This window comes from Chiroxiphia lanceolata, chromosome 9, assembly GCF_009829145.1.
Source record: "Chiroxiphia lanceolata isolate bChiLan1 chromosome 9, bChiLan1.pri, whole genome shotgun sequence".
In the NCBI taxonomy this organism is placed as follows: Eukaryota; Metazoa; Chordata; class Aves; order Passeriformes; family Pipridae; genus Chiroxiphia; species Chiroxiphia lanceolata.
In genome coordinates, this window is record NC_045645.1 from 27,371,726 (window position 1) to 27,394,132 (window position 22,407).

The 22,407-nt window shown below is 45.9% G+C and overlaps 1 protein-coding gene across 4 annotated transcripts in view; it reads left to right on the forward strand.

Annotated features, from left to right (window-relative positions):
- The window catches only part of ABL2 (ABL proto-oncogene 2, non-receptor tyrosine kinase), a 44,334-nt gene extending 22,597 nt beyond the window's left edge, over positions 1-21,737 (forward strand). For 2 of the 4 annotated variants that reach the window (XM_032696362.1, XM_032696363.1), the window contains exons 2-11: positions 9,032-9,202; positions 9,904-10,199; positions 10,854-11,126; positions 11,868-11,952; positions 13,596-13,773; positions 14,349-14,533; positions 14,827-14,979; positions 15,832-15,921; positions 16,884-17,057; positions 17,654-21,737. In XM_032696362.1, coding sequence (XP_032552253.1) covers positions 9,032-9,202; positions 9,904-10,199; positions 10,854-11,126; positions 11,868-11,952; positions 13,596-13,773; positions 14,349-14,533; positions 14,827-14,979; positions 15,832-15,921; positions 16,884-17,057; positions 17,654-19,350 — 3,302 coding nt within the window. In that variant the 3' untranslated portion in view covers positions 19,351-21,737. Of the gene's footprint in view, positions 1-5,099; positions 5,206-9,031; positions 9,203-9,903; positions 10,200-10,853; positions 11,127-11,867; positions 11,953-13,595; positions 13,774-14,348; positions 14,534-14,826; positions 14,980-15,831; positions 15,922-16,883; positions 17,058-17,653 lie in introns of those variants that run through there. The other 2 variants (XM_032696364.1, XM_032696366.1) reach the window with 2 other exon arrangements.
- The last annotated feature ends 670 nt before the right edge of the window (positions 21,738-22,407 follow it).

Consider the following 22,407-nt stretch of genomic DNA (forward strand, 5'->3'; position numbering starts at 1 on the left):
CTGTCCACTGTAGGCAGGATTCAGAGGAAGAGACTGGAACTTCAGTACTCAATGGAAAGAGGTATGTGATCCAGAGCATCAGCAGCTGCTGGTGTCTCTGCTTGTTTCTAGATCCTCCCAGTTGTAAAGCTGGCATGCTTTTATAGGAGCTGAGAAAATCCTTAGTAATTAAGGGAACAAGCTTTTTGATGCAATATTTAGGATTTTGCAGAGGTTACATTTGTAGCTTTTGGTACTTAATTTTAATTACATTAAAATATCTTTCTTTGAGAAAGTGTTTTTTTTTTTATTATCTGTGGTGCTGTTGGGTTTTGGTTCCTCACTCAGAGGCACATTTAGAGGAGTCAGACTGGTACTGTGGGTGGATTCTGGTGCTTCTGACTATTCCTAATATCTGCTACAAGATATGTCTGTTGTACCTTTTGAGAACTGTTAGGTTCAGCTTTCTTGTGCTCACATGAGTTCCTCACCCTAAAGTGTTTTTTTAAATGCACCTAAACCCCTGCATCATTTTGCTGGCTGCATTTACCCCAGAATTGCCTTCCTGACAGAGTCATGTGAGGACAGAAAATCTTAAAGGTAATGAGAGCCAGACAATTGAGTTAACAGTGTTGTACTGAACACAATCAATACTTCATTTACTTGGATGTTCTCTCTTAAAACAGAAAAGCTACCAAGTGCTTCAGTAGATGGTTCACTCACAGCCTATACACTGATCTATAAAGAGATTTATGCATCTTGCATTCAAGGAATGAATGAAGATTTTCTAGTGAAGACTTTGGAGCTTAAGCTTGATTTATTTCATATGGATTCTGCACCAAAAAGCTACTTCTTTACCAGAAATTAGTAGAGGAAGAAATAGGGAAATGCTGCATTAAGTTGATAACAGGAGAAATGGTTGTGTCACTGACATCTGAGCAAAGAAATGGGCTGAGGGACACCTCTGTTTGATAATATTAATACCAAAGGGAGGGGATAACTGGTACCAGGAAAACAGAAGACAGGGTTCTTTCTATCAACATTAGTTTCTTATTTTTTTGAAAACTCAGCATAACTAACAGCTTGTGAAGTTCACTAGACAGACAACATCTTGAATTCTTCATACACTGGTGTAACTAAATCAATTGAGATCAATTTGTCTCTCCTCCTTCTGACTAAAATTCAGTAACATCAACCCCCCAAACCTTGTTTTCCCTTGGATTTTTATGTCAAGCTAGCCAAAAAATACATCTTCTAGGTAAAGACCCACCGTTTTAACCATTGTATCAGCACTTTATGAAGTTGCAAAATAAATCTGTTCCTAACAGGTGAGGCGCATGGAGAACTTTTAGGTTCTTTCATATATTTCTCATTCTGATACCAAAGGCCACTTTTATAAACCTTTTCTATGTCAGATATGTTTTGATAATTGAGGCAAGACAGTGCTACCAGCTTGGCTTGAAATATTTCCTTTTATATCATATGAGCTGTTCATGATGCAGTTTTGTCACTGACTCTGAAGTCTCCTCCCTTTCTGTCTCTCCCAGACTGGTACCATAAATAGAAACCCATTCCTTGCCCATCCCAAGTTCTTGGCTCGGAGTTGTGTTTCTTGGCTTTACTCAGTGGGTTGTTTACAACACTTAAGCCTTGCCCCACTCTGTGGGAGGCCCAAGGACTAACTATGGATCTGTGCTTTGCTCCAGCAAACCACCTTATTAAGAGTCTCGTTGCTGCCGGAGAGGAACACCTAGGAATGGCATTTAGTTAGTGCCTGCATTTTACCAAAGCCATATGTGAGCTGTCTGACCCCTTTAAACTGGTGTTTTTCACGGCCACAGAGATGTCAGCAGAAAGACCAGGTGGTCCTTTTGGGTAAAGGGTGAAGTCTGTTGCAGGGTAAAGGAAGTTCATGCTGCTTCCATGCTACCACATTATTAGACAGCAGAAACTTGGCCTGTTCAGCACTGGTTTGCTTTTCAGAATGTAGTTTGTCTTGGGTATTTTTGGTTAGTAGGAAGCGCTGAGACTTGGCTTCAGAAACAAGGCTGCTGTAGAACTTGATACTGTTCCAATCGTGTCAGCAAAATAGGAAACCCACTCGCTGCTGTGTTATCAGTTTTGTTTCCTCATATTCATTAAGGCAGAAGTCCTCCCACTAACAAGCCAGTTAAAGATCTGAAAGTGCAGTGATGTAACATGATGTACGTTTTGAATGTGAAATGGAAAATACCAATTATACCAGTAGTTGTTATGTACCTGATGGTCTACTTTCCCTGCCCCGAGCTGACCAAGGCCTGTTCTTTGCTAGCCTTAAAAGCAAGCTCATAAAATGAGTCTATCTATAAAGTAGCATCATGGATATTTATACTGGAATTTAGTTTAAAGACTCAGTGGTGAAAATAAGGTGAAATAAATGGCATATGCAAGAATCTGGGTGGCCTTGTGTTCAAGTGTCCCTGTTGGATAAAGGGGCAGGGGAGAAGGCAGAAGATGACTGTGTGTGTATATACACAGACATAGACACCCTGTGGTGTTTTGATGTAAAACACTAATATATCAGATTGAGACTGTTTGCAAGGACCAGTATTTACCCTATAATCCTTCCTTTGTCTCTCTCCCTTCCATTGACAAACCAGTCACTTTGCCCTGTGGCCAACAACACCAAATCCTTTTCAGAGCTATATTTTGTTTTGCACGTTCTATTCTTTGATTAAGAGACACTGACAGTTGGCTCTGAAATTCAAAGTATAGCAAGTTTTTTAGTAGCTTCCTGAACTGTGCATTTCAAAGTAGCATAGTCAGCAAGGTTTCCTTTTATTCAACTTTTTCCTACTGCTGGAAGAACTAGAAAAATGGTTCTAAGTGGATGACTTAAGTCGTACAGGAAGGGGAGCCACTCTCAGGAAACAGCTTTGAAGGGCACCACAGGGAACAGTGTAAGGAGCTGGGAAGAGCTGCTGTGCCTGAAAGGTGGATTCTTCCACCGAGGAAGTTGAGTGTACTACAACTAAGATTTTATATTGTGCACTTACTGTGAAGGGAATAGGAACAGGATGCAGATGTGGTGGATGCAGATGTCAGAGTGATGGCCTGCAGCATAAAAGTAGCTATCTAGGAAAATCAGTTGTAAAAGAAATAATGCTCATCTAGAAGCCAGAAAGATGCTTGATTTTCTTCTGCCTGGGTGCATTTGACAGGATCTTATGGACTGCTATGCACTGTCTTTTCCAGTGGGGAACACCTTCAGAAGGGTGCAGGCACAGAATTACCCTGTTGCAGGAAACTTACAGCCAAAATGTTTCTCACCCATTATGCCAGTGCTGGCAACTACATGATTCCCATCAGGAGCTTGTTAACACACCAGTCAACCATTAGGCTTTGGCTACAGACTCCTCTGACAGAGGCTAAAATTGATAGGACAGGTAGGGATATTTACAAGTTACATTAATCCAGCCTGACTTTCTGCTAATCCTTAATTGTTCCAAATACCAATTACTCATCTGTTGTATGTTAACTAAGAAGTAAATGTGATATTTTAGCTAAGGTTATTTACAGCTATTCGTCTAGCCACAAATCCATACATACCCTTTCCTGGTACCTTTTCAGATGAAAATGTGTTTGTCACAAAACTTATCCACGTGTTTCTAAGGCTGTGCTGTCTTTCTCTACAAATTCTGATTGTTCTGTGTGTATTAACACAGACACTAAGCTTAGTGCAAGTACCAGTGTCATTCAGAGTACTTGGACCAAATAAGAGGGCAGAAAACAGTAAACTGCAATAAGCAAAACAAAGAGGGAAAGAGAAAAGCCCAGGAGCTTTCAAGTAAAGACACTTCAACCTCTGGCTACTGGGTAGTCATGCTGCAGGATTCACTGAGCTTGGTTTTAGAAGAGAAAGAAGAGAGGTCACCCACTTCACAGAAATTTAGGACACCTGCATACTGTTCTTCCTAAGGTATTTCTACATCTAGTTGATTTTTCCACACACATTAGATGCTGGTTGCAGGGGAAATAACTCTTGTCACAAGCCACATGGGGAAAGCAGCTCCTCCTTGTCACAGCATATCCACAGTTCCATATACTCTTTTTCCACATCCACAGCCTAAGAAAATACAAATAATTGGAAGAAGCCAGGTTGCCTACCTTTAGCCTGATTTGTGTCCTCATCACGTGGTAGAGCTGCCCTTCTCACAGAATGAAGCTCATGGATTACAGAAGTGCTGCTTTCTTGCCTTGGTGGGCTGCAACAGCTCCTCTCCCCCTGCAGAGATCAAACCCCTGACTTCCCTTTCCCTGCTCCCTTTTATACCCCTCTGCAGGCCCACCACCCTCCCAGGTGAGAGATTGCCAGGGGGAGTGTTCGTTAACCCTCCCATGTCCACCTGTTTGGAGGAGCCTGTGCTGCTACAAACCAACTCTGCTGGAAAGCTAGGGCTTTTAAAGAATCCATCTAACAAATCTTGGGTTTTTGAGAGGTAATTTGATGGGGCCCTTTTGGAGAGCTGTCCTGAGTGTTACAGTTCAGCAAATACGCAGCTCAGACTGGGTGCACTGTATGGGCCTTGCTTTCTGTGTCTTTCCAAAATCCTGACACATCCAAGAGCATTCACGTGTTCAGTGCTGGTACCTCTCTGAGATGTGGGTTTTCACTAACATCCTTTCCTGTTGATTCACGTAAGCAGTGCTCCAGGAATGGTATGTGGAGTGGAAAAATGAATCAATCTGGGCGGTCCCCAAAACGGGTGATCCGTGTTGTAATTTGTGCAAAGGAATTTCTCCAAGGAAACTGTTTGCTTTCTTCCCAAACACTTTGTTGCCTAACTCTTAGTGGAACAAAACTCTGTCTCCGTAGCTCATCTCAAAATCGTTTCAACTTGCAGCCCAGTCCCCACATCCTCTGTTTGCTCAGCATTCCCTGGAAAGCTCCACCCTCATCCCAGCTAATAACCACGTTAACCCACAGCTCGATTTTCCCAGTCTGTCCTTCGCCCTCCTGGGAGCACTTCCTTTCCCACTGGCCCCAGCCTTGCGAGCAGCTCGTGGAGCCCTCTGTGCTGGCAGTGGCAGCCCAGGATTTGTCGTGCCAAACAGCCTCCCTGTCTGCTGGGAAGCACATCATGAGCGTGGGGACAGTCCTCTTCCAGTCCAGCAGCTATGGCAAAGAGGGGAGGCTGCTCTGCTGCCTCGGTGAGGGAGCCTCCGAGCCTGCCAGGAGCTTCTCAGGTAGGATGCTCAGGGGTGTAATCCTCTCCTGTCCCTTTCCTGGGGGGGAAAGTTCCTTCAAGTGTGGGTCCTTTCAAGTCTATCTTTGTCTTGTAGTACGAGACCAACCACAGGCAGGTCTGAGGTTGCCAGCTTTTACTGGGATTTTAGGATTATTGAAATGCTTCTTTTCTACAAGCAGTTACACTGTATTTCAGAAATAGAGGCCACTTCAGCACTTAATGTGACTCTAAAATTTAAAATTCAACATATTCGCCTGCTGTAGGATTAAAGAGATTGGTAATTGAAGTGTTGGCAGCAGGGGTGGGGGACAAAACACCCCTTACATGTTGGCTGAATAGGAAAAGCATTCATATCTGGAGAGAGGCAAATTGTATTGTGGGAATAAAGGAAAGGAAGGAGAGGGATGAAGCGTAACCTCCTTGCGTGACCGTGTTTTACTTGCACACTAAGTGATGATGTAAGCTTTCCATGGTATAGGAAATGAAAATGATAGTACACGATTTATGGTCAGTCTTGAAAAGGAGCTGAGACAAAACAGAACTTCCCAGCTCATTTCCTCCCTTCAGGTGCAGACAGAGCTTGCAGACTGCTCAGCTGGGGGGGCATAATTTGTGATGTGCTTTGGTTATCTTAGTTTCCTTAATGACATCTGTACAATGATCACGTTCTACTGACCTTCCACAGCCTTATGTACTGGATGGTGTAGATCCCACACCGTACAGAGCAGCGTGGTTATTATGGAATAATGGCTTGCAAGAGGTACTTTTATATCCTGGTAAAATCCCCTTTAGTAGGTGTTGGGTAACCTTTACAGTTATTTAAGCATCCAAGTCACTCTAACATGAAAGTGAAGGAAGTTAGTGAGACACGAACTCTTAAAAGCATTTGATTTTCAGGTAATGTGATTTTTGGGTGAGCACTATAGCTAAGTGATTGAAGCTCCTCATCAAACATTAACTTCTGCTGGCTTTTTCTGTACAGCAGGTGGGTGTTAAGAACTTGTGCCAGCCTCCCAGGCATTCCCGAGGAAGTGATGGTAGTCCCATGTCTGCTTTGACTCCCCCCCAGCCAATCCAGCACAGCCCCAGCCGTGTTTCCATGTGGGCAGAGCAGGTGGAATTTCTGCTGGCTTTACCTTGGCTGCAGTGGGCTCAGCATGGGCAGGGGGCTGCCTGCAGCACCTCTGGAGCTGAGCTGGCACTGGGCTGCTTCAGGCTCTCCATGGATGCATGGATAAACATATCGTGCTGTCTGGGGAGCAGGGTGCTCACTGAGCGAGTGTTTCTGGCTGGAGAAAAAAACTTAAGGGGTGCTTTGATTTAATAATAAATGCTTATATTTTTGTTGAAAGCCTTGCACATGTTGGCAGATACATAATTGAAACACACCAAGGTATTTCAGAGCTGAAAGGTCGGGTATTTTTCGGAAACTGCCTACTTTTGTGTTTCCTCCTTAGCAGAGATGCCTAAGCCAGAGCTCTCATACAACACATTTGACTTTGCTTAAGGCACTGAAACACTAACACAAGCACTGTAGGAGAATAAAGAATGTATTATTTAATTAAATATGTATTTTTACTCCATAAAGAGAGCTGGGTTTAGGAACTGGTGCTTAACAACTGGACATACATATGCACACACCCAGCCCTAAAAAAATACAGTGGGATGTTGGCAGCTATGCTGTAATGTAGGGGGGTGAGCATTGGGATTTCTTATTTTCTATGACAGCACCCAGTCTGATGGGTTAATATACTGTAAAACTAATTGCAGTTGATAGTTAGGAATAAGAAGTGTATGTAAATATTGCATCTGCAGGCAATGCAATCAAGGAACTCACATTTTGGTGGCTTAATCTCAAGTCCCTTTTGTTCATTCCAGGAGAACCTTGATAGAGGCTATTTTGGCAAGGCTTGGGAGGTGTGTTATTAAGTAATGGCAGGATGAACAGGTTATGCAAGCAATAGAACTCTGAATAATTACCAGAAATGCAGTCAAAAGCCACTTAGCTACATGTTTAAAATGAAAACAGAACAAACTTCAACCACTTACTTTCTCATGTACCTACAATACAGTTAAAATTGCATTAGAGGCTGGAAACTCCCCTTATCCTCATTTTCCAGGCTTGAGCTCTGTCCTGTGACACAGATTTGGCATGTTCCTTTGCCTATTACTTGGCACAGGCCTCTTCCTGTTTTGTGTCTCGCTGACTTCCCAATTTTCCCATCCTGTATTGGATTTGAGCTCTTTGTTCTCTTTTCAAATGCCTCATAGACCAGCTTTTGCTCACGAGTGTAAATCTTGGGGGCCTGGGGAAGGGGGTAGGTGACCACAACACATGTTCTCTTGCAGTGGTCTGACTTCTCAGCCCCTCACAAACAGGCCAAAGCAATGACTGTAAGGCAAAGAAAGCCTCAGGTATTTTTTTTTAAAGAGAACTTTTTATGTTTAATGCATTTAATGAAATCTCTTCACAGTGTACATTTCAATAAGTTCAACAAGAGAATTCAGAAATAGGTATTGGGACAGTTACTTAAATCAGTTGTGCCATCAGAGAAAAAATATATACCTTTACACCTTCATGTTTTTTGCTCCCTTGAGCAGCCCATGGGTATGAAATCCCAACATTGCTCTTTCTCATTGTAATATTGAAGTTCATTCTGCTTCATGTTCCTGAAAAACCTCTCTGTGGATTGGAAAACCAGTGGGGGTCCTGACATAGCACTACCATGAGGTGTTCAGGCAGCTTTGCTTCTTACTACAATTCCTTCTAAAACACTGTGCATTTAGACTGGTTTTAGTCATCACAAAAACTGTATGGACTTTTTTCCTTTTGTTTACAAACATATCTGATTCCTCCCCCTGCTCCCTTGTACTAACAAGTTTTCATCACTTGTCCTTTGAAACAGCAAAGGAGGATTGCCTGGGTATTCAGAAAGGCTTCTGCTAAACACCCACCATCACCTGTACTACCTTCTGTCTGTCCCTGGCAGTTTTCCACCTCTTATTTACACAGCTTTGTAGTATGTTACAAGTCACCATCATTCCTGTTAATATTGACTCAGTTACTTATACATCTGTGTCATAATTCAGCCTTACCTGTAATGCTGGTTTCAGATCCAGGCTTGTCTACGCCCACCATAGGAACAATAAAGATATAAAACGTAACATTTTGGCATTGAAAGGTTTCATTCGCTGCTTCATGTAATTTAAAAAAGCACTTTTAATTTTGCACTGATTTTTTATATATATGAATGCTTAAAAAGTTTCAAATCGAGGTGTATATGAATAGAAGTATATATAATAAATAATAAATAGAAATTTTATATATGTAGTTTGCTACTTGGTATATAGGTAGTTAACCATCTTTTCCAGCCCCTCCTAGAAGGAACCTATAGAATGAAGAGTCCACAATGTGGGATTGAAAACCACTGATTTAAGAGTCCAGATGTGATGTTCCCTTTCCCTTAGGGCACAGTTTGCTGTAGGAGCTTTGCTCTGCTGTACACTGGGGTTTTGATCTATTTAAATCTATTTGATAAACTTGATCTATTTAAATCTATTTGATAAACTTGATCTATTCCCCCAGAGGGTGGCTGGTCACTGAACAGGCTCCCCAGGGAAGTGGTCATGGTCCCAAGCCTGACAGAGTTCAAGGAGCATTTGGACAAGGCTCTCAGGCACATGGTGGGATTGCTGGGGTGTCCTGTGCAGGGCCAGGAGATGGACTCAATGATCCTTTTGGGTCCCTTCCAACTCAGGGTATTCCCTGATTCTATAATTTACAGCTGTACACAGAATAACTGTCTCTTCTGCTCCTTTCCCAGAGGCCCTGCACCGCCCCTACGGCTGCGATGTGGAACCCCAGGCACTGAACGAAGCCATCAGGTGGAGCTCCAAGGAGAACCTGCTCGGAGCCACTGAGAGCGACCCCAATCTCTTTGTTGCACTTTACGATTTTGTAGCAAGCGGAGACAACACCCTCAGCATCACCAAAGGTAGGGCTGGGGCTCACACAGCAGCTGCCAGCCTGGCAACTGAGCAGCAGAAAAGAGAAAGAGGAATCCTTGCCTGGATAGAAATGGGAATAGCGCCGTTAGGGAAGCACTGATGGTGGTAAGCAGATGGTCTGTCCCTCGCTGGTGCTGGAGGGACACCTGCTGGGCAGTTTTCCTCGGACAAGCACAGTCCTGCCCACTCCCGTTCCAGGCTCCCCAGATCACTGCCCTGTGAGATACCTGTTGTAGGGAGGGGCAGAGGGAAATGGCGGCATTATGGAAGGTAACAGAACTCAGCACTTTCACCTGGGACAAAATCAAGAACTGAGCATTGCACAGAGACTTTCTGGTCAGTGCATATGTCAGAATAAGACCTGCTGCAGAAGTGTTTCAAATCACGTGTCATTTAAGGCTTCAAGGAGACAAACCTCATCCCTCCAAGCAAATCAAGTCTTTCTAGTCTAAAAAGCTGGAGTACAAGAAGCTTTTTGAGTTCGCCACTCTCACTGCAGTAAATTAGGGAGCAGTATTGTAGATATTCTGTCTGAAACTTTGCTTCATAAATATTTGATATATAGCAGTTTAGTTATGATTTTTGTTGTTAAGCCACAAACCCAGACTCAGCTGATGCTGAGTTTCTCCCTCACTGAGACCCAACAGCTTGCACTGTACTTACTTTGCTTTTGTCTTTCTGTTCAAAGGCGAGAAGTTGCGAGTCCTGGGTTACAACCAGAATGGTGAGTGGAGTGAGGTACGTTCGAAGAACGGGCAGGGCTGGGTACCAAGCAACTACATCACGCCGGTGAACAGCCTGGAAAAGCATTCCTGGTACCACGGGCCCGTGTCCCGCAGTGCAGCAGAGTATCTGCTGAGCAGCCTCATCAACGGCAGCTTCCTGGTGCGGGAAAGCGAGAGCAGCCCAGGGCAGTTGTCCATCTCGCTCAGGTACGAAGGACGTGTTTACCACTACAGGATCAACACCACCTCGGATGGGAAGGTGAGGATCTCCGGACAATGCTGCAGGGAGGGGAGATAAGGGTATAAGGGTATTAAGTAAGAGGTGGTGCAGAATCTCAAATTGCAGGCTGTTAAGGGAGGGAGGTGTGAGAGAAAACAGGTCCGCTGGTTTATTAATATAAGAAAAGAAGAAGTGTGCTAAGAGTTTGGTGGTAGCTCACCAAACAGCACTTTGGAGAAGTGCAGACAGTACTTGTCTTGGCTGAAAGTATCTAAGGAGCAAGGCAGCTGTGGTTGGAGGTGGTGATAGCCCTCCACTGGTCCACTTACAATAAGCAGAGCTTTGGTAAGTTGGCATTTTTAACCTAGATCAAACAGTAATATGTTGTGTTGAGAGATGCAAAAACAGGCCTTGTGCTTGGCTAAGAATTCCAGTTTCTAGTCCTGTAAAGCATGAGGCAGGAGGCAGCACAGCTCTTAAGTGATAACTTATTTCTAGCTGCCTTCTGCAAGTAAAAGTCCCACAGATTAATAATCATTTGCCCGACAAGATGAGAACAAATGTTCTAAAGTCTGTTTCTCCGACTCTTTAAAAAGAACATGTTAGAACATTTTTACTGTACCTGTTTTCCAGTGTTACTGAAAGCTTCCAGCTCCTTTTCATTTAAGCAGGTTCCTGGTTGTTTCTTACCAGGTCTATGTGACAGCAGAAAGCCGTTTCAGCACCCTGGCAGAGCTCGTGCACCATCACTCAACGGTAGCAGACGGCCTGGTGACAACTCTGCACTACCCAGCACCCAAGTGCAATAAGCCCACTGTCTATGGAGTGTCCCCCATCCATGACAAGTGGGAGATGGAGAGGACTGACATCACCATGAAGCACAAGCTCGGGGGAGGGCAGTACGGCGAGGTGTACGTGGGGGTCTGGAAGAAATACAACCTCACTGTTGCTGTGAAAACATTAAAGGTGAGTTTTCAGCACCGTTCGTTTGGCCACCATTTATGATGAGAGTAAGGAAATGGAAGTATTTTAAATTACACCACCTAATAATATGAGTATGAGAAAATGGAGAGTGCTGATCTGCATTAAGTCCATGCTTCAGAGTAGCTTTGCAGATCAAAGGTACCTTATCAAACTTATACCAGTGCATGTGCTTGGAAACAAGTTGGAATTTTGGCCCAGCAGGAACTGCATGTCCAAATCAGATCTGTGGAAATGGTTACCAGGTTGACTTCCCTTCCTCCAGAGGAGCTGTGGAACCTTTAAGAAATTAGAAGAGTTGGAAATACCTTCTACAACCTCCCCTCCACTCCTGAAAAAATGCAGCATCTCCATCTGTCTTTTCTTTTCAAAACCTTCTGTTTGTTTCAACATTAACAGCTGCAATTCTGTGTGCTCTCTAAGTTAGGGAGCTTTCAGACTTAATTTTTATAGCTAAGTCAGTGATCCTGAGGGTCTTTCACCAGACACAACAGCTACCAAACAAGCCAGTCTGGCACTGTCTGGGCACTGCAGATCTGTCACCTCACTGTGCTCTGGGCCAGCCAGGCAGCTCTTCAGGGCTGTTACAGTTTGCTTTGGTAAAAGCCAAGACACCAGAATGGAGACAAGGAAGCCAGCATTTATATTCAGCCTGAATGTGTGGTGTTAACCAGACCTTGGACATGAAGATAAATGTTCCCTTCTTTTTGCTCTCTGTTTATCTAGGAAGATACCATGGAGGTGGAAGAATTCTTGAAAGAAGCTGCTGTGATGAAGGAGATCAAGCACCCAAATCTAGTGCAGTTGTTAGGTCAGTGACATACGTTGCTCTTTCTGTTCTTACTTAGTCTTGATTTTGGCAAAATCTCATCTTGTTTAAATGCAGTGGCAGCTTTGCTGTACTTATATAACTTTTTGAATCAGGTCAGGTTATGGGGTGATATTTTTGACAGCTTTATGTAATATTGGAGCTAAGAGACACTAATTTTAAATAAAACATCAAATACAGTCACATTAGTAGACAACTTTGCTGTTGAGGCACAACTGTGTTACATAAAAATTTGCAATATCATCCTCCTGTTAGTTTGTGTCCTTGGCCCCAGACGTGCTCCAGGGTTCAGTTATCAGGCTCAGATTCCTTCTCTGCCCTATTGAATCAAATTTACAAAATTATTTTTCATGACTTATTTGCCTGAGAGAACAGAACAAAATTGTAAGAAAATTGGAAATGAAAGGAAAAATTATATTTGGAGCACAACAAATACTGTTCTTTGTATTTCTCAAGTGAGGGACGTTTATAGAATAGGCTGCACTGAAGAGAACAAATTAGTCCCTAATTAAGCAGAAGACACCAGATCGCTGCTGCTCTGAGGGACCCTGGGTATCACCAAATAAGTACATGAGATCAAACACCACATGACTGGAAGAAATCCACAGGCTTTACAGCTTGGCTGAGCCCCCTTGTCTCACTGGCAGATGCACCATATGATGATCATTACTAAATAGTCTGCATAGCTGTTAATTCTACATGTACAAAGATTCTTAAGGAGACACCCTAAACCTCTACTAGTGTTTAATTGCTTCTGGACTTCTGCTGCTTTCAGGAGCGGAGCTGTCAAGCCAAGCCTAGGATGAAAGGAGAAATGTGAAGCATGTGAAGGGTTTTACTTACTAATGGCAACTATTCTGTACCCATTTAAAAAACAGGCACAGATGAAGTGTCTGCCCAGCCCTGTCTGGTTCCAGGAGCAGAGACTCAGAGATTTGTCATCACAGAGCTGCATCTTTGCTCTTTGTGATGCTCAGCATAGTTGTGTTTTACTCCTGCATGTGCAGAAGGGTATGAACAGGCCTTTGGTGCTGCAGGGGGAGTTCACAGAGATATGACAAGAGTATCCTGTTGCCCCCCTCCTCCACCAATACACGCTTTGTACAGTGACTGCAGCAAGTAGCCATCCCAGGAATGTGTAAGAATGCTGCTTCAGGAGCAGGTCTCACCGTGCTGATTCCTTACCCAGCACATGGGAACGCTTCACATTACTCTGTAGTGACATTTCAGTCTGGAAATCTTGCCAGCTGACAGGTACCTGCTTCCAGTTGGCCACTCTTTAGCTTTATCAAGGCAGGGAGGGGAAGAAAAGCAAATTACATGTTCAAAATATCTCCTATTTTATCCTGTAACCTTCCAAAGAACAGAACTACTGCTTCATGTCTATTATATAGGAATAGCAGTACTTTCATAGACATGTTCCTTTCTATCCATAAAGTGGATGGACAGATAAATAGACAGAAGCACTGAGTTTTACATTGGGCTGCATTGACCTGGCTAGATGGAAGTCTTCACTTTTCAGAGAAACACTCATCGGCCCAGAATCCAAAAAATGGACATTAAATCAGGAGCAGTGATAAGAAAGGGAAACTCTATTAACATGCTCCCCTGCTCCTCACTGCCAGGTGTGTGTACCCTGGAGCCACCCTTCTACATCGTGACGGAATACATGCCCTATGGGAACCTGCTGGACTATCTGCGGGACTGCAACCGGGAGGAAGTGAGTGCTGTTGTGCTGCTCTACATGGCCACCCAGATCTCCTCTGCCATGGAGTACCTGGAGAAGAAGAACTTCATTCACAGGTGGGTAAAGCCTCGTGGAGCTGGTGCAGTTTCAGACTGCAGTGATGAACAGGCACCAGTGTGGAGGCCCAGGAATTCCTGATTTTGGGGAGGTTTTTTCTGGAGTTAGGTTTCACACTTATCCATTGGCTGTTGGTTTCAGTACTGTCCTGCAGTACCTCCTCCCCAGGACTTTCACAGCAGACTTATAGTCTTGTGCCTGACTTGCCTGACAGCAGTTGGTGTTGTGCTGTACCCCGTGTGCCAGACAGTGCCCACCTCAAGTCCTGTTTTAATCCAGATAAAGCCATGTCATAAACCAATTACCAGTGTGTGATGAGCTGCTGATCTCATCCTATCCTCAGGAAACATAAACTTCTCACGGTAACAGCTATGATTATTGGAAATTTAATAGAATTTTAAGAATTAACCCTAATCCTGACTTACCTCAGATTCTGACACTGTTCAGGGCAAAGCTCACCTTGCCTTTACCTGCAGTGTTCATAGAGTGCTTCCCAATTCAGGAGAGTGGGACCCCGGACTGTACTCAGAAGCCCTGCTCTTGCTGCAGTAGTGTCCTTTTCTCCTTTGTCCAGGGACTTGGCAGCACGGAACTGCTTAGTTGGAGAAAACCACGTGGTGAAGGTGGCTGACTTTGGCTTAAGTCGACTCATGACTGGTGATACCTACACAGCCCACGCTGGGGCCAAGTTCCCAATCAAGTGGACGGCTCCCGAGAGCCTGGCCTATAACACCTTTTCAATCAAATCAGATGTGTGGGGTAAGAAAACTCACCTTCAGTGCTTTTTTTCTTGTCCATTTTGTTTTTCTCTGCCAGCCTAGATGGTAACTTGCTTTCTGACCTGGGCAGAAACGTGTGGGGAGGAGATGGTCACATGCCTGGCCACAGCTTCGTGAATCAGTTCTTAGCATGTGATGTCTTCACCTAGACTGGCCTGAGGTATTTGTGAGGAAACGATGCTGCCTCAAGCTGCAGTGAAGGCCACAGCATAATGAGCAACACAAGAGGAGGGCAGACTTATCACCAGGAATTCTGTTTTCCTCCTTTTGCAGCCTTTGGGGTGCTGTTGTGGGAAATTGCTACCTATGGAATGTCACCATACCCAGGCATCGACCTCTCTCAGGTGTATGATCTGCTGGAAAAAGGCTATCGGATGGAGCAGCCAGAGGGGTGCCCTCCCAAGGTGTATGAACTCATGAGGGCATGTGAGTATCTTCTTCCAGTTTGGGGGCCAAAGCCTGAGGGTATGGGAGGGATCTATAGTGTAGGGATCTAAGAGCCTGTCTCCAGCCATACCTGATCCCCAGCACATCACAGAAAGTCAGGGTGGACTTTGGGTAGGAAACAGAGAAGCTGGGTGATGAGGAAGGGTATCACTGCTTAAAAAAAACCTTCAGCAAGCTGACAAAAGCCCAAAAGCTGGGAATTCATGTGATATTAATGCAAAGTGAGCAGAATGCCAGTCACTTTCCAGACTCTCTGGTGATACCAACAGACAGTGTTTCCAGAGTACATTCCTCTAGTGTGGGTTCTAACTACAGAAATTACACTTTTCGTTATGATCCCCTTCTGTAACTTTCCAAGCTCCATCTAGGATCAAGGCACTCTCCTCCTCTTTGCCCCACAAGGTGCACACATCCTTCTTTTGGATGGTCTGCCTGAATTCCAGTATTAAAAGCATGTGAGCAGGATGTTACCTGGAGCTTTTCACACACAGCTATCTGTGATTGGGCTGGATGTGTTCAGTCCAAGCACCCAGGGTAGCAAATCTTGAATTGTCCTTTACCCTGAAAAAATCAGAAAGAGAGAAAGGGAGAGCAGAAAAACCTGTGGAGGGTGCAGAGAGCTAGGACTTTTAGAACTGGTTCCTTCTTTTCAAGGTTGGTTTGTTAGGATACAGTAGGGTGACTGACTGCTATGAATTAATACCTGTGAACAATTCTAAAACCTGCTTATCAGTAGGTCAGAGTCTGACTTTCTGCCTCCTTGGACAGAATAAAAATTCATCTCCTACCCATTTCAGGCACTGAGACTCACTCTGCTTTCTGACATTGCAGGCTGGAAGTGGAACCCACCAGACCGACCTTCCTTTGCTGAGACCCACCAGGCCTTTGAAACCATGTTCCACGACTCGAGCATCTCAGAGGGTGAGAGCTGCTGTTGTTCTATTCCTGAAACAGCACTGGAGGTTACCCCATAGTGAGTGATGGAGAGAGACAGCAAGATGAATGCATATCACACTCCCCTGCTGACTGCAGCAATTAGGTCACGAAATATTATTCTCCCACCCTTCATTTTTAAAAAGTGTGCCTTAATCTCCGGATTTTCTACTTAGCTACTTCTAGGAGCAAATCTGTGCAACTCAGCTCTCAAATACAATCAACCAGGAGGTAAATACTGGTGAGGGGTGTGATACTGCTCAGCAGACAGGCAGAAATGTCTGAGCATCTGCTCAATTTTTAAATCAAATATGAAAGTGATCCATCCACATCCCTCCTACAGAAAAAACACAGCAGATGGAATTTTATCAGGGTAGATCTATAACAGGCACATCCAGTGGCCACACAAATGTGTGTGGCCAGGAGGCTGTGGGGTTTTTTCTCTTTGTTTTTTGTTTTTTTTTCCCAATCACATACCTTTTGTTGGTGTTGGGAAGGAAACATGTAGTCTTCATTTCCAATAGGGAGGTGCAGTGCAAAGCAGCTTAGATCCAGATCCAGAGAAGACACAAATTTGGGGGATCCCAGGAGCATCAATAGGAGGCACCTTGATTAAAAACAGAGGCAGATGCATTCAGTGCTGGCTTTAGCTCTTCATCAACCCTTTACCCATCACAAAGCTAGATTTGTATTAGACCTCTTGTACAGATCCTACTCCTTGGGGTTTTTGTCTGAATTTATAAAGATGCAAATGAGTTTGAAATCATTATGAAAAACATCTGACCCTGAACACTTCTAGACTTGAACAAAAACTAAATCCATAAATTATGTATTTCCCAGTCATGGATCTCTTCCTGCCAGTCTGGATTTTCAGTAAAGACCCGGATCTTTTTTTTTCCTCTTCCTCTGCTGGTCTGTGTTTCAACTATTCCATTTTTTTTTCCATACAGAGGTAGCAGAGGAGCTTGGAAGAACAGCCTCCTCCTCATCCATAGTTCCTTACTTGCCCCGCTTACCCATTCTTCCCTCCAAGACGAGAACACTGAAGAAACAGGCAGAGAACAAGGAGAACATCGAAGGAACACAGGAGACTGTGGAGCACTCGGCTTCCAGCTCAGCACCAGGTATGGCCACTGGGACAGGGGCAGTGAGGCCACAAATTCTGGGTGTAAATTCCCAGAGAAACAGAAGAAAACCAAACAACACGACACGGGAAGGTGCTTTGTGCTGCTGTGTCAGGAGGGCTGTTGGCCACCTCAGCAGCCCAATTATTTACCAGCAAATAGAAAACACTGCAGCTTTTTCAATGTTCTTTTAGTAAATCCCGTTGAATTTTTTTCTTTCATATTTAGTTTTACTGCTTTCTTTTAAATGACAGCTTCAAAACTGAAGTTGACAATTCAACAAGAGACTTTTTTTTAATACTTACGGTGTTTAGGAAGGAGGGAAAAAGTACAGGAAGGGAGTAAGAAACTGGAATAAAAGAACAACTTTTTTCTGATCTCTCTCTCCAAAGAGGCCTCCTCAGTACAGGCAGCAGACAAGTCACATGCAGAAATGGAAAACATTAAAGAAAAAATAAAAGTGCTCACTTCCTCTCTCACTCTATCTCTGCAGCAGCTGGGCAGGTAAATACCCCAGGTGCATAAAGCCCACTGCAGGACAGGGAGCTGGAAATGGAAATAGATGTTGTGGATTCACACCTGTTTCTTCTGCCCAGGTTTCATCAGAAGCACACAGCCAACAACTGGGTCTCCTGCGCTGCCCCGCAAGCAGAGGGACAAGTCACCCAGCAGCCTGCTGGAGGATGCCAAAGAGACCACGTTCACCAGGGACAGAAAAGGCGGCTTCTTCAGCTCCTTTATGAAGAAGAGGAATGCTCCCACGCCTCCCAAGCGCAGCAGCTCCTTCCGGGAGATGGAGAACCAGCCCCATAAGAAATACGAGCTGACGGGTAACTTTTCCTCTGTTGCTTCCTTGCAGCACGTGGACGGGTTCTCCTTTGCTCCCACGCAGCAGGACACGAGCCTGGCACCCCCCAAGTGCTACGGAGGGGGCTTTGTGCAGAGGACCTTCTACAACGATGATGGCACAGGGCCCAGCAGCGGTGGGGGCGTGAGCACCAGCGGAGGGTGGTCGGGCATCACTGGTTTCTTTACACCACGCTTGATTAAAAAGACACTGGGTTTACGAGCAGGAAAACCCACTGGCAGTGAAGAAGCTTCAAAGCCTTTTCCAAGGTCAAACTCTACATCTTCCATGTCCTCAGGGCTTCCAGAACAGGATAGGATGGCAATGACCCTTCCCAGAAATTCCCAGAGGTCAAAAATTCAGCTGGAACGGACTGTGTCCACCTCCTCTCAGCCCGATGAGAGCACGGGGAGGGCCAATGACCTGCTTCCCAAAAGGTTTGAAGAAGGCCCTGCTTTGACCAGAGAGAGACCAAAAGCAAAACTCTTGCCAAGGGGTGCCACAGCACTCCCCTTCCGAACTCCCTCCACATTGGAAGAAAAGGAGGGTGCAGGGCTAGCAGCAGCTCCTAGGGGAAAAGAAAAAAACAGTGGCCCACGACAGGGGGCCCTTGAGGATGGCGAGAGGCCGGGGTGGTCATCTCCAGGCAAGGCTGCAGCAATACTTCCAACCACTCATAACCACAAAGTGCCAGTCCTAATCTCACCCACTCTAAAACACACTCCAGCGGACGTGCAGCTCATTGGCACAGACTCTCAGGGTAATAAATTTAAGCTCTTATCTGAGCATCAGGTCACTTCTTCTGGCGACAGGGACCGGCCCAGACGGGTAAAACCAAAGTGTGCTCCACCTCCACCACCAGTGATGAGGCTCCTCCAGCAGCCGGCTGCCTGCTCCGACGCAGCAGAAGAGCTGAGCCCCGTGGCGGGAGCGCAGCACGGACTGGAATCGAGTGAAGGGAGCAAGAAGGCGGCAGCAGCAGCAGCACCTGTTGGTGGAAAATGTGGGAGGCCCATGATGCCTCCACCTCAAGTGCCTCTGTCATCGTCTTCCACCTCCCCAGTGAAAATGGCCAACGGCACGGCCGGCGCGAAGGTGGCGCTGAGAAAGACCAAACAGGCAGCTGAGAGAATCCCCGCAGACAAGATCAGCAAGGAGGCGCTGCTGGAGTGTGCGGATCTGCTCTCCAGTGCCATCGCCGAGCCCACCCCGAACAGCCAGCTGGTGGACACGGGGCACCAGCTGCTGGATTACTGCTCAGGCTACGTGGACTGCATCCCGCACACCCGCAACAAATTCGCCTTCCGGGAGGCCGTGAGCAAACTGGAACTCAGCCTGCAGGAGCTGCAGGTGTCCTCGACAGCTGCCGGCGTGCCCGGGGCAAACCCCGTCCTTAATAACTTATTGTCATGTGTCCAAGAAATCAGCGACGTGGTGCAAAGGTAGCTACTGTCCATCTGGGTAAGAGAAACACGCACGGGGAGGGGGGGGACTTTTTTTCTGTACTGATGCTTTCAAAAGGAAAGACTGATACTTGAGTATGTGAAGTACCTCAGATCACTGAGTTCTCCTCACGTTTACAGGTTCATCTCAAAGAAATAGGGATGGAGAGGGTAGATTAAAGCTGTAAGGGGCAAACATCGAGGATCTGTCCCCACCTAATCAGGCTGATCTGCTCGGTGTGGCAAGGGAAGGCAGTTCCTTGCTCCTCCCTTGGAGAGGCAGGAGAACCGATGGCAGGTTCTCGCTCTGGGAAGGATGGTTGATGTGACAGCCAGAGTACTGGGGTGGCTGCAGGCTGCTCTGCTGTACAGATCCTGCCCTGTCTGCACTCACGGGTGCTTTGCTCTCCCAACAAGGCAAAGGAAAAGCACTGGGGCTCCACTGGTACCGACGGCCGAGCAGTCGGAGCCGGAGGGGCTCCCAAGGGAGGGTCACGTGCAGTTGGGGGGAAGGTCTAATGCACTGACAGTGTTCAGAGCTGCTGGAGGTGGATGCACTAGCCTGGATGGCTTAACTTCCACAGCACTGTTGCTGCTGTAATGAGAACTGCAAAGTTAGTTAATATATGAAACTATCCCTTTTCCCTCCTGTCCACCTCATCCACCACATGTTCTCATCATCATTGTGTCGGAAGCGTCAGGGATGCTGGGCAGACTTACCACTGGAATACCCCCTTCCCCACCACACAGCCTTCACTCACTGATACCTATTTCTAGTGGTCTAGCACGGGTGCTGCTTGATGGTCGTTTTTGAGTAGTTTGGGGCTCTTGCACAACTTGCCAGTGTTGTTGTTGGGGTGGGTGGGTTGTTTCTTTTTTAAGCTATAGATTGTTTTTAACTTGTTACCAGGTTGACTCCCCATTTCAGTTTGATCCCCCTGAGGACCCACTGTAGGTCAGGCAGAGTCTCCACCACCCCTGGCTGTTCTCCACATTCCTTTAGCAGTCCCAGCACTGCAGGGCCAGCTGGAGAGCTAGGAAGTACAGCCTGGCCTGTTCACTGCAGGGATTCCCTGGAGCTGTCCCTTCACAGTGCCAGATTCCCGGGATTTGTTCTAGCCCTTACTGGTCTTGCAGGCTTCCAGCTTCCCTGCATCCAAAGGTGACAAAGCATGGCAGCACACAGGGGAAGCACAAGCATCTCTATATATTTTTTCCTGTATTTTAAAGGCTAGGCCAGAATCCTGTGCTGTGCTGTAGGGAACATGCACATAAACTGTGCACTCCTCTGCCTGAGAGGTGACAACAGAAGTTATGGCTCTGCCTTCAAGGGCCCCCACTGGATATCTGATGCCTTCTCACAGTCCCAAAGTCAGAGCAGTTGAGGGGTTAACATTGTCTCCCTTGGTCCTGGTGCTGTTTGTAGGCTGTTGTGGCCTCACAGAGCTGATCTTCTGTGTCTACAGACAACTCCCCGAGGTGTAGATGTGCTGGCAAGTAGGGAGACCTCAGCTGTTGGTTTGTGAGAGGAAGGACACAGGCCTGATACCTGACTCCAAATAAACATCACCCTGCTGTTCACTTCACACTGTTGGTGACAGAGGATCTCGCTTGCTTTGCACCTTAAATCTTTTATTTTTGGCTAAAATGCTCTTTAAACTTGTTTTCAAAGTGTGACTGTGCTGCTTTTAGAGTGGAGCAGTTAGAGTGGAGCTGGGGCCAGGTGTGACTTTGGAAGGTGAGCACTTCCACTGCTGTCTAGAAGCATCTGTTAGTGCTGGGGAGGCTGGGCTGTCTTAGTGGGTGTCCCTGCTTGTCCCACAGAGCACAGTGAGACAGGAGCCTTGAAAAATCTTTAGAAATGGGCTGGTGTCTGACAATCCTCCTTTTATTCCTGGTCTGTGGCAAACAACGTTGTGTCACGGTGTGTGAAGGCACAGCAGAGGAGCAGCATGTGATGTACAATGGACCACATGAGCTTCTCTGGCCAAGTGAAATGAGGGGGCACAAAAAGAGCCAAGCAGCCCTTTGTGCTGTCCAGTTCTGCATCGGGATCCAGCGTGCCCAGGATCCCCTGGGGGCTCTTCCACAGCCACACTCAGCTGAGCACCAAACCCTTTATCTTGTAGACTTTACTGAAGGCTTTTGTGGTTTACCTTATCTCTTTTAGTCATCTTTATGGAAGGTGTGCATCCAAACTACCTGCCTTTGGAAAGGTGACCTGCAAAGGGAAGGCTGCTTGTGGCATTGCTTCACACGGCCTGTCAAACAATCAGAAGGATTTAGAAGGTAGGGGAGCTTTCTTTGGGGCAGAAGGGCAGGTCTTGCTTGCCCCGGCAGACAATCATCTGCTGTAGTGTCATCGCTGTACTGCTGCTCAGCCAAGGACAAAGGGGCTCAAACTGAAGGGATTCCTAGGGGAAAGATATATTAACCACAACATTTTAAGGCTTAGTCCAGTTCTGATGAGTATTTTTTAAGAAGCCTTTTCTTTTCCTGAATGCCAGTCTTCCAGAAAAGCTCCAGCAAAAGTGATAGAATAGCAATATGGAATTTCTAACTACTAGAACTCTCCTCTTGCAGCCCTTTCAGAAGAAACCAGCTGTGTCCCAACAAAGCACTGGCCATCCCCACTTCCTTTCAGATGCCACCTTGGTTTCTTCTTTCCCCACAGAAGAGATGGGCAGTGGGCCAGGGCAGCATCCGACTGCTTTTCCAGAGTTGCAGAAGGGCTGAGGTTGGAGGGACCTTTGGAGATCACCTGGTCCAAACCCCCTGCCCAAGCAGGGCCACCTGGAGCCACTGCCCAGGACAAGGTCCAGGCAGCTTTTGAGTATCTCCAGGAATGGAGACTCCACAACCTGAGTGCCCAACACAGGAGCCCATTCAGTGCTGATCCCTCCTGTGGTGGAAAAACGTGGGAATTTACCTGTTGTCACTCCCATGGAGAGCATTTTCTCTGCTCTTACCTATCATTGTATGTCAGGTAGGTAGATGGTGGCAGAGGTAGTGCTGACCTGACAGTGGGTTCTTTCCCTCTAAATAAGAGGCTGCAGAATTG